This window comes from Cricetulus griseus, chromosome 2, assembly GCF_003668045.3.
Source record: "Cricetulus griseus strain 17A/GY chromosome 2, alternate assembly CriGri-PICRH-1.0, whole genome shotgun sequence".
Lineage (NCBI taxonomy): Eukaryota > Metazoa > Chordata > Mammalia > Rodentia > Cricetidae > Cricetulus > Cricetulus griseus.
This window is the reverse complement of record NC_048595.1, coordinates 419,042,978-419,055,244: the sequence shown is the minus strand read 5'-3', so window position 1 is coordinate 419,055,244 and position 12,267 is coordinate 419,042,978. Positions and strand designations below refer to the sequence as shown.

The following is a 12,267-nucleotide window of genomic DNA, read 5'->3' as shown; positions in this document are numbered from 1 at the left end:
AACTGAGAGATCCTATCTTCAACTGCAAAAGCATGAACAGGGAGCAAACTGGAAATGAGCTAAGTCTGAAAATTCTCAAAGCCCAGCCCCAGTGACATACTTCCTCCAGCAAGGCCACACCTCCCAATCCCTTCCCTAAGCTGTTCTACCTAGTAGGGACCAAGTGTTCACATTCATGAGACTATGGAGAAGCTTTCTCACTCAAACCACAACAATTAAAGCTAACCATCACAGCTAACTCAGAACCTTAACACTTCCCAAAATCTACCAGAATGGAAGTAAAAAGATCCTTCTGATACCTTTGATTGATGATCCCTGTATATACTTGGCAGGCACCCTTCTGGGGAATTTTTCCCTTGTACACAGTGCTGAAATTAGATAATACATATTGATTTGCAATGTTTGTTTGTTGCTTGTTTATTTACAAGGTAGGATCTCACTCTGTTGCTCATGCTAGCTTTGAACTCTCAATCTTTCTAACTTCAGCTTCATAAAGATGGAATTATAGGGGTATGTGTGTGTGTTACTGTGCAGGGATGTATGGTATACTTAAAATATAATACAGTATAGAGTCAATATCTTATTCTGTTTCACAGCTTGGTTGTGTGAATTGTTTGGAGGGTCTGTGAATCACTATATCTTTTCTCTATTGGTTGTTGGGCTTTTATACACAAAGGTACAAACGTCATTATACATGGACTCTTATGTTGACATGCCATAATTTCAGGAGAGGAGTGGAAGTTGTTTGATTGCTTTTTAATTTTATTCCTAAAGGCTGCCCAATGATTAGCTATTAAGACGGAATCTCTTCTGTTTATTAATCACCTATCATGGGATTGCTATATGTAGCATTGGGGATGAAAAAACCACAAAAAGCTCCTCTACTACCAGGGTTAGATAGAGAAATACTGCTAAATACTGATTCAAATAGTAAGATACAATTTTTTTCATCTTTTTTGTTGTTGTTGTTGTTGCTGTTGTTTGCTTTTTGAGACAGGGTCTCTCTGTGCTGCTTTGGAGCCTGTCCTGGAACTCCCTCTGTAGATCAGGCTGACAATCACCTTTTTAAGTCAATTTCTAGATCTGGGTATGGTGGCACAACTACAAGCCTGTTACTTTGCAGGCTGCAGCACAAGCATCACAGCAAGCTTGAAACTAGCCTGGGCTGCATAGTGAGTTCCAGGCAAGCCCAGGCTATACATTGAGACCCTCACAACAAACAAGCAAACAAGTATCAAACACTAATTAATATAGACTTGTATTTGTGTACTTTTAATTTCAATATACTTTGAGAATCATCCCATGACAAACTTCTAGGGGAAACTGAGTCATGCTTATTTGCATATTTCTCCTGCTATGATGAGTTAATATTATCCTTAACATTTTGGAGGTGGAAAGTGTTTACTGAGCACAGATATTCATTTTTGGTTTGGAGGGTTTTTGTTTTTTATGTTTTTGTTTTTGTTTCCCAGACAGGATTTCTCTGTGTAGCTTTGGAGCCTGTCCTGGAACTCACTCTGTAGACCAGGCTGGCCTCGAACTCACAGAGATCCACCTGCCTCTGCCTCCCGAGTGCTGGGATTAAAGGTGTGAGCCACCCCTGCCTGGCCAAAATACTCATTTAACACTTCTTTATCCATTTTTTGGAACTTCCTTATTTTCCAGTCTGGACAAACATGCCAAATGAATACAGTTTCCAGAGAGTATGAAACACTGTCCTTGCTACAGGGACCAGACAGAAACTGGAAGATTGCACTGTAGACACAGAGCATCCTGCCTTCAGCCTCTGGCTGGAGGACAGGGGACAAGAAAGCAGAAGCAGTCTCTGTCCCACTGCTTCCTCCTTGAGGTCCCCACTCCTTCATTGTCCTCCAATCCCTATCAGCTCCTCCATTCCCATCTCCAAACCACTGGGGCGCAGGCAAAGAGAATTTTTCAGCACTCATTTACTGTTTAGAAATAAATTTTACCCATGACTCAGCACAGCCTGGGCTCCTTGTGCTAAGGATATTTAAGGTTCACATGTCACTCTTCAGAAGCCATCCAAGTGCTTTAAATGGCCCGTTTTCTGTCTTTCTCTAACTCCAAGTTACAATGAGCTTGCCACATCTTTCAAATTCCCAGAGAGCCATGCTCTCTTCACTGTCACAGCCAGTTTGACGTCCATCCTGGTGATCACACATCTCAGCAAAAAGTCTGCAGATAACAATGACAAAGCAGAGTTGATGGTGATGGTGGCACATGGGGAGAAAGGTGTCAGAGTAATACTGCTGTATTTAAGGTAACAGACAAAGCATGTAAACTAAGAAAATAAGCTCTGTATAAGAGAGGGAGGGGTGTGTGTGTGTGTGTGTGTGTGTGTGTGTGTGTGTGTGTGTGTGCCTTAGGCCTGGATGACCTGAAACTCAGCAATCGCCATTGCCTCTGCTTCCCAAGTGCTGGGATTATTGGCATAAGGAAGACCATTACTTTGGAGGCATAAAAAAAAAAAAAAATACTGTATCCTATAAGAAGCCTCTATCCTAGACAAATTAAGTCTGTAGAGAAAAATAAAACACTAGTTTTGTTCAAATTAAGCAAAACATCAGATCTCACAGCTAGTCAGAAGAAACAATGATGTGCCAGCTCATGTGGGTTGAAGGTCCTTAATCCTGTATTATTCCTAACATGGAGGAGTGAATTTCTGAAACAATTCTAGGGTTGGATTTGGAAACACTCCAAGCAGATGGACTACTCCAAATGTTCATCCTATTTTACTTTACACTCTTGAAACTAAGCAGTTCTCAACATTTTAGGGTTACCAAACCAATTTTCTTCAAAAGGAACAAACCTAATAGCTCCATTTTGTTTTGTTTTGCTTGTTTTTGGCTAAGCAAAGACATTTAAAACAAAAGCAAAATTGAAACTAATTACTCTCTATTCTTACACTCTTTTGGGACACATTTACAGAAGACCATTTAACCTCCATAAATATAAAAGTTCCTAATAAAGGATGCTTCCGTCCAAGATCCCACAGTGGGCAGCCATACTTGATTGACAGTTTTCTCAATGGGTCAAGCAACAGAGTTTGAGACAGAATCTCTCTGTATCCCTGACTGGCATGGAACTCACTTTGTAGACCAGGCTGGCCTCAAACTCACAGAGATCTGCCTGCCTTTGTCTCCCAGGTGCGAAGATACCATTACAACAAGCTGAGTTTGAAAACTGTTGTGTGGAGTAGCAAGTTGGTGACTTTAGGTGCCAAGTAAATGACATAAATATATGAGTGGTGAAAGTTTTTAAAACAGCAAGGAATGATTGGGGATAGATATAAAAATAAAAACTATAACAATATTAAATGAACCTGCCCAAGTGCAGGCCACTCCAGCCAGAAGAGCTCTGTGCCCTGCCAAATCATCATCAGAGGCTTTTTCATCCAGCAACTGATAGAAGCAGATGCAGAGACCCACAGCCAAACATTAGGCAGAATCTCAAAGATGAGGAGGAGGAGGAGGAAGGATTGTAGGAGCTAGGGAGGTCGAGGACAACAGGAGAACATGAATCACAGAATCAACTAAGCAGGGACCACAGGGGCTCACAGAGACTGAAGTGGCCCAGCTCCAGAGCCTGAGTGTGCCTGACCTAAGTCCCCTGAATATATGTTATGATTGTGTAGCTTGGTATTCTTGTAGAACTCCAAACAGTGGGAGTGGGGGCTGTCTCTGATTCTTTTGCCTGCTTGTGGGACCCATTTCCTGCTACTGGGTTGCCTCCTCCAGCCTTGATATAAGGCTTTGTCTAGTTTTATTGTAACTTGTGCTGTGCTTGGTTGATATTCCAGGGAAGGCTGCTCTTTTCTGAAGGGAAATGGAGGATGACTGGATCAAGGGGAGAGGGGGACTGGGAGGAGTGGAGGAAAGGGAAACACAGATGTATTGTGTGAGAGAAGACTAGATTAAAATAAATAAATAAATAAATTGGAGAAACTCGACTCAAAATGACAAAAAATGAATAAAAATTTAAAAATACACAAAATTATAAAAAGTATAAGCTGAGCAATGGTGGCACACATCTTTAATTCCAGCACTTGGGAGGCAAATGCAGAAAGATCTCTATGAATCTAAGGCCATCCTGGTCTACAGAATGAGTTCCAGGACAGCTGAGACAGTTACTCAGAGAAACTCTTGTCTTGAAAAACAAAATAAAACAAAAGAAGTCAAGCAGTGGTGGCTCACACCTTTAATCCCAGCACTTGGGAGGCAGAGGCCTGTGGATCTCTGTGAGTTTGAGGCCAGCCTGGTCTACAGAGCTAGTTCCAGGACAGTTAGGGTTGTTACACAGAGAAACCTTGTCTCAAAAAACAAAACAAAAAACAAAGAGAGAGAGAGAAAGAGAGAGAGAAAAATGTGGACCAATCCAAAACATAACATTCCTCTAAATGACACACCAAAGTACATCAGCTTCCACAACCCTCAAGGGACCAGTTCTCACCTTCAGGCTAATGGGAAAACTGGGGAGACTCCCAATCCACAGACTCTACAGTAACCACTATGTGTCACCTCTCTCCCCAGGAAAATACCTTAACATTGTGGAACCTGGAATAAATGAGAGAAGGAAACCTCAAAAATGATAGATAGACACCACATTTTTTTCTCCACCCCAATGAAACAAGACTTAGATTCATGAAATACATTAAGCTCTCAGAAACCAAAAAATCTATTTTTACACACCTGTGGACTGGCATGAACTACAGACTACTGATGTACCAGATAGCAAGACCCTACCTTGAGGACTTCTCTTCTAACAACATTTGTGAAAACATCACTTAAATAACTAAGGCTTGATCATAGGTCCCTTCCTGGATTAGAAAACATTGAAGGCAATGACACATGCTCATTTCCAGTTCCCCCTTCAGTGGTAGTCCCAGTCACTGCAGACAGCTTGTGAAGGGCTCTGCGTTTTAAGGGTCTCACACACGGTCACCTCATATACTGTGTTTAATATGTGGGCATTGGGTCTTATATAACCTTGTCACTTATGGAACTTTTTGCCAGCATTTAAACAGAGCCTAATCTTTAGCTTTTCTGCTCTATAAGAAGTCTGGGGTGTTGTCCTTGTTTGCTCAGTCCCCAACTGAAATAAAACCTTCACATGATCAAGGAAATTTCCTTGTTTGGGCACTACAGATGTGTTCTAAATACAGTTTTATATCAACAAAAGCAGTGATTCTCCCCTCCCCCCATGTACACTCATGCCCCCTTATGCGCCTTCCTCTCTGATCCATCTCATCCAAACTTTTTGGTACTTTGATTAATAGTTTTCTCTTACTTTACAGTTTTTGCCAATCAACACCTCTCCCCCGGAACCCAAGACTCAGAAACAACTCCAACAAATGTAACATTGCTCTTAACTTATACTTCATTATTGAAGATGTTCCAATTATAATGGTTACCTGTGTGAGATATCCTGTCTACCCATTCTCCACTTCCATAAGTGAATTTGTAACGTGTCTATATGTGGTCAGAAAGTCAGAATCCAGAAAATAATAACTGAACACATTATACTGCACATAGTTAGGGCTTCAGTTCATAAGTACCAGTGTAGAAAGATGGCTGAGTCAAAGTCAAAGCAAGGTCCCTCTGCGGTGAAAGAAGTGTGAGTAATTCTTTCAACATGAAAGGAGCTAGACTCAGCAGTCATCTTCCACTCGGGTGCTCTTTCCGCCCCATCAAACTTCTCCAAGCCAATAAATCCCCTGTAAAGTCTTCCTAGAGTCCCGGCTCCTAGACATTCGTCCCTTCCCTTCCGGTCCTGCAGCATTCCAGTCCGGCACCTCCAAGTCATTTCCTCTAGATCAAAGGCTCTGTTTACCCTTGTCTCTCACAGAACAAAGGCATTGCCCAGATCCCACCAGAGATATGTACCTTGGGAGTTGATTTTATTTCATATTCTAAGGCCTGATGAGTTTTTGTGTTCTGATGGATTGGGTTTTCCTACTTCCTCAGACAGACTTTTCCTTTTAGTTCTAAGGTTAAACGTCTTAAAATTAGTTTCCTTTTCAGTTGCAGAACCACACATTGCTAAAATGAACAGTCTACTTTGCCTCCAGCGTGCAACAAAGTCACAATACTGAAGACTGTGTTTGCTTGTTTGGAATTTTGGTTTGCTTTGGCTTTTCGTAGTGAAAGTGTAAAATTCTGGGAACTCCCTTGGTAAAATAGTTCCAGTTTCTTACAACCTTTAATTCTAAACACCTCGACTTGAAATTTTCAACATTCAGTTGAGTCTATTCATTACCTATTAATTTGTGTTCAAGTTGGAGTATCCACAAGTAGTATAGCAGGTCTTACCGACAACTTATATTTACCACATCAAGACTCTCTCTGCTCCCCACTTACACGTTTTTGTTTTGTCCAACTATACAAAGAAGAGTGTGGTCTATCTATGAAATGGCTGAAGCCCTGTTTCTATTATTAAATAAACAATGTGCCAAATTACTTTTTTTTTTTTCAAACAATCTCAATAGCATCAGCTAGTGATGGCAACCCGAATACTCTAGAGTGAATAGGACCAAAACCCACAATGAGTCCCGTGGGCTATGACAGCAAAGAGAAAAGAGGAGAACACGAAAGTGCCCTGCCCCCCGCGGGGCCCTTTTGTGCTGTTCCTGCAAACGCAGCAGACCTTCTGCTATATAGACCCCGCGCGCCCAGCCCTCCACACCCAACAGCATCATCCCATCTGAACCGCCTCCACCAGCCATGGGGAAGGTGAGCCCAGGGTACCCAGGGCCTGGGAAGGGACCTGCCCTCGGGACCATGCCTCATAAGGTCCCTGAGCCCTGCCTTGCCTTACAGATCACCTTCTATGAGGACCGCGGCTTCCAGGGCCGCCACTATGAGTGCAGCAGCGACCACTCCAACCTGCAGCCCTATTTCAGCCGCTGCAACTCTGTGCGCGTGGACAGTGGCTGCTGGATGCTCTATGAGCAGCCCAACTTTGCAGGCTGCCAGTACTTCCTGAGGCGTGGGGACTACCCTGACTACCAGCAGTGGATGGGCCTCAGCGACTCTGTCCGCTCCTGCCGCCTCATCCCCCACGTGAGTTTGTATTCTGATCACTCAGAGTATCCTGACTGCAGGTTAAATGTTAGACATAGGACTGAGCCTGTTGGGGGAAAAAATGCATAAATGCTAAAATTGATTAGTTCATAGCCACACACCCCAACATATACGCACTGAAAAGCAAAGTGTTACCTAGTTGCAAATTGGTTGGTAAGTATTTGTGGAGTAAGAACGTATTGGCAGCATGGGGCAGGGGTATATATGAAATCTGAGTCCTGTTTTGTCATCATTTAATAGAAAGATTAAATTGCTATACTATATGGTGGCTAGTGAACAGAGAAGTAATATGTCTAACCTCTCTTTCCTCTTTTCATGCCCTCCTTGCATATCCACGGTTTTCTCCATCTAGTTTAGTCAAAGTACTTTCCCTTCACCCAGAACAGCACAGATGTCTTAAGGAGGGCCATTACTATATCATGCGTGTTTTAAAATGCCAACGTTTATGAAGAATTGCCCTTGGGCTTACTGATTTTATCTCCTCATTTTTTTTTCTCATTCTAACTATAAATTGTTAACATATCAGTCATTGTCGTCTGAGACTTTCGATGTTTAATATCTTAATGTATTTTAATATGAGTACATGTCCCCCAAACGGCAAACCTCAAGTAGCGACAAGATGTTAAAGGCCAGGATTTTGCTGTGGGACTTGCATCACGGAGTGCTGCCTAGGAGGTTCCACCCTGGCAGCATGTCCTTACTTTCTGATCTTAGAAAAATCACTGAATCTGCCCTAGTTGTGACGAGTTTATAAGCAGTCTGAGGTAATTAATGTGCTTATCATCTATTTCAAACGGCTCGAGGCAAGTGAGACCATCCTAAGGCTTTAGAATCTTTCGTCATTGCTTTTCTCTGTTTCTGGGCCTGTCAGGCGGGCTCCCACAGGATCAGACTATATGAGAGGGAAGACTACAGAGGCCAGATGGTAGAGTTCACTGAGGACTGCCCCTCTCTCCAGGACCGCTTCCACTTCAGTGAGATCTACTCCCTCACCGTGCTGGAGGGCTGCTGGGTCCTCTATGAGATGCCCAACTACCGGGGACGGCAGTACTTGCTAAGGCCTGGGGAGTACAGGCGCTATCACGACTGGGGTGCCATGAATGCCAGGGTGGGCTCTCTGAGGAGAGTCATGGATTTCTATTGAATTGGTTTTTTACTCTACCTTTTCTCCATCTGGAAGCTAATAAAATATTTTCTGTGTGTTCCTGGCACTGATTCGCTTCTGTTTTCCATTTTTATTATCTCCTTTCTGTGTTTATTGGTTCAAATCAGGCTTCCACTATATAGCTCACGCTAGCCTCAAACTTGGGATCCTCTGTGTGTGTGTGTGTGTGTGTGTGTGTGTGTGTGTGTGTGTGTGTACATGCATGTGTGTGTACATGTATGTGATGTGTATGCATGTGTGATGTGTGTGTATGTGTACAGTGTCTGGAGGTTAACCTGGTTGTTTACTTGGGTGCCATCTACCTTGGATCCCTTTGAAACAGGCCTCTTGCTGGCCTAGCCTAATGCATAGGGCAGAATGACTGGCCAGAGGGGCCCAGAGAGATTCCTCTCTGATATCATGATGCTTAGTTTACAAGCACCAGCCACCAGGCCAGGATTTTCCTGTGGTTCTGGGCATGAAACCCAGACCCACATGATCACAAAGCAAGTACTATATGGATTGAGCCATCTCTCTAGTTCCCAAGATGCTTTTGATTCAGCCTCCCCACTGCTGGGATTACAGATGTGCACCACCTTGTCCAGTGCATTATCTTACTTAAATGTGAATGCATACCACACAAACACACACATACACACACACACACACACACACACACACACCACATACACAAATACTGCACACACAGACACATACACATAACACACACACACACCACATACACAAATACCACACATACATACACACCACACACACACACACATACACAAATATCACACACACACACACATACACACACACCACAAACACATACCACACACACATATGCACATACCACACACCACAAACACACCACACACACCACCACAAACACACCACATACACACACACACACACACATACACACACCCCACATACACAAATACTGCACACACAGACATGCACACATAACACATACACACACATATGCACATACCACACACCACACACACCACACACACACACACACACACACACACACACACACACAGAGTGCAAGTGGAAACCAAAATGTGGGATCCATGAGTAACTTATCTCACAGTAAAGGTACACCTTCCTATGAAGAGAACAGTTTATAAAATATCTTTATGGGTTGGAGAGCCACCTCGGAGGCTAAGGGCACTTTTGATTATCCAGGTAAAGTTCTCAGCACCAATATGGTGGCTCACAGCTGTCTGTAACTCTAGTTCCAGAGGATACAACACCTTCTTTTGACATAGACAAGCATATGCTACAGATACACACATGCAGTCAAAACACTCATATAAAATAAAAGCTTTTAAAACCTTTTAAAAAGTAAAAATAGAATACCTTCATACCATTATTTTCTTTGAGTCTTCAGCCTTTGAAACAGGTGTTGCTTCACTGATGGAAGCAGAAGCAGATGCAGAGTCATACAGCCAAAGCTTATGAGGAGCTCGGGTGGTCCTGCAGAGGAGGGTGGGGAAGGATTGGAGGAACCAGACACCAATAGGACACAACCCACGGAATCAACTGACCAGGACTCATGGGGGCTTGCAGAGATCAGGGAGTCTGTAGAGGTCTGACTTAAGTCCCCTGCATATATGTTATGATTTGTGTAGTTCATTGTTCTTGTGGGATTCCTAACAGTGGGAGCAGGGGCTGTCTCTGACTCTTGCCTACTTGTGGAACCCTTTTTTTACTACTGGGCTGCCTAGTCCAGCCTTGATGTGATGGTATGTGCCTGGTCTCACTGTAGCTTGTTATGCCATGTTTGGTTGGTTGATGTTGTCCCTGGGAGGCCTTGCTTGTTGTCTGAGGAGAGGTGGGGGAAGAGGTGGATCTGGGTGAGAGAGGAAGTGTGCAGGGAGCCTGGGGGAGGGGAGGAAAGGGAAGCTGTGATGGGTATGTGAGAGAAGAATTCAAAACAAAACAAAACAAAACAAAAAATCCTGCTGCTTCAAACCAGATGGTTAGAAATCTCTGTTCATATGAAGCAAGCTTGTTCCTAATTTGAACAAATAAAAAGAAAGAAAGAAAGAATGAATGAATGAAAGAAAGAAAGAAAGAAAGAAAGAAAGAAAAAATCTCTCTGATCAGTTTCTTTGAAGAGTGACCACCTGGAAACCAAAATTCAAAGAGAGTGTCCTGATTTTGAAATCAGGTTTCTAAGACTGGGGACCATAAGGGACTTCCAAGTCTCTCTCTCTCTCTCTCTCTCTCTCTCTCTCTCTCTCTCTCTCTCTCTCTCTCTCTCTCTGTCTCATGGCAGGATGTTTTGTCTGCATGTATGTCCGTGCACCAATTGCATGACTGGCACCCACAGAGACTGTTGGGCCCCCTGGAACTTGAGTCACAGACAGTTACGAGTGGCCATGTGGGTACTGGAAATAGACCCAGGCTCCCTGAGAAGAGCAGCCAGAGCTCTTAACCACTGAGCCATCTGTCCAGCCCTTTCAGAGCACTTCCGATTCCCCAGAAATTGTGTGAAAAGGACGAGTTTGCGAATCTCTGCCAGGCTCCCTTTCTGTGTGGTGCTCACCTAACACCAATGCGGCCATTGAGAGGTAAAGTGGGGGAAACCCTTCACTTGCCTAACTGAGAGAGCAGATGTTCTATAGTACATCCCATTACTTCAGTCACCTTACTTCAAGAAGGAGACACTTAGGAAGGAAAGCACATAAAAATTCCAGAGATGCTGAATACCAAAATCCATAATCTTGAAGCTTCTTGTAATGGGGTAAAATAGACCAGTGTGTGCACAATCCCCTGAAGTGGGCATTCCTTTGTCACTAGTTGAATGTACGTGTGTAGCTGAGACAGCGTAGGAACAAGTTTTTGTTTTGTTTTGTTTTGTTTTCAGAAATTACTGGTTTTCATTATGGAATCAAGGAGATTCATATCAAAGTAATGACAGCACAGACTTCAGATTCTTACCATGGGATCAATGCAAACGACCAATCAAGAATTGAATGGATAGTGACCTCACAAAATGGTGTCTCATAAACAAAATAACAAAAATAAGGCAGGAGAGAAAAAATGAGAACTAATTTTAGATCCATTGAATCTACTCCTAGGATTCTGACCTAGGGAACAAATTCCAAAAATAGAAAGTGTTATATACAAACTGTTTATTTGAGTAATAGTCATAGTAGTAAAGAATTAGAGATGGCCAGTCTTCTGTAGTACAGGAATAGTAAACTATGGCAATTTTTTTTCTTTTTTTTTTTTTTGAGTTACAAACACAATTGAATTACATGACAATCCCAGTTCCCTTCTCCCTCCTCTCCTACCTACCCCCTTTCCACCCCCCCAACTAAAACCTTACCTATCGCATGTCCTTTCTTCTAATCTACACCTGACTCAACCTTTCTGCTCCCTCATGACCTCTGCATCCCTCCTCTTCTTCCCTTCTCATTCTCATAGCTCCCTCCCCCCTCTTCCCGTGCTCTCAATTTGCTCAGGGGATCCTGTCCCTTTCCCCTTTTCCAGGGGACAAAGTTTGTCTCTTTTAGGGTCCTCCTTGTTTACTAGTTTCTCTGGCAGTGTGTATTGTAGGCTGGTAATCCCTTACTCTATGTTTAAAATCCACTTATGAGTGAGTACATATCATGTTTGTTTTTTTGTGATTGGGTTACCTCGCTCAGAATGGTTTCTTCTAGTTCCATCCATTTTCCTGCAAATTTCAAGATTCCATTGTTTTTTTCTGCTGAGTAGTACTCCATTGTGTAAATGTACCACATTTTCTCTATCCATTCTTCAGGTTGAGGGGCATCTAGGCTGCTTCCAGTTTCTGGCTATTACAAATAGTGCTGCTATGAACATCGTTGAACAGATGTCTTTGTTGTATGAATGTGCTTCTTTTGGGTATATGCCTAGGAGTGGAATTGCTGGATCTTGTGGTAGACTGATCCTATTTTCTTGAGGAGTTGCTATACTGATTTCCAAAGTGGTTGTACAAGACGGCACTCCCACCAGCAGTGGAGAAGTGTTCCCCTTTCT

At 42.9% G+C, this 12,267-nt stretch overlaps 1 protein-coding gene across 1 annotated transcript; it reads left to right on the top strand.

Annotated features, from left to right (window-relative positions):
- Window positions 1–6,740: 6,740 nt before the first annotated feature.
- On the top strand, window positions 6,741–8,244 carry LOC100760119 (gamma-crystallin D). The gene is made up of 3 exons (XM_027396057.1): window positions 6,741–6,749; window positions 6,837–7,079; window positions 7,972–8,244. The coding sequence occupies exons 1-3, from the start codon at window positions 6,741–6,743 to the stop codon at window positions 8,242–8,244; spliced, it is 525 nt and encodes a 174-aa protein (XP_027251858.1).
- Window positions 8,245–12,267: the final 4,023 nt, after the last annotated feature.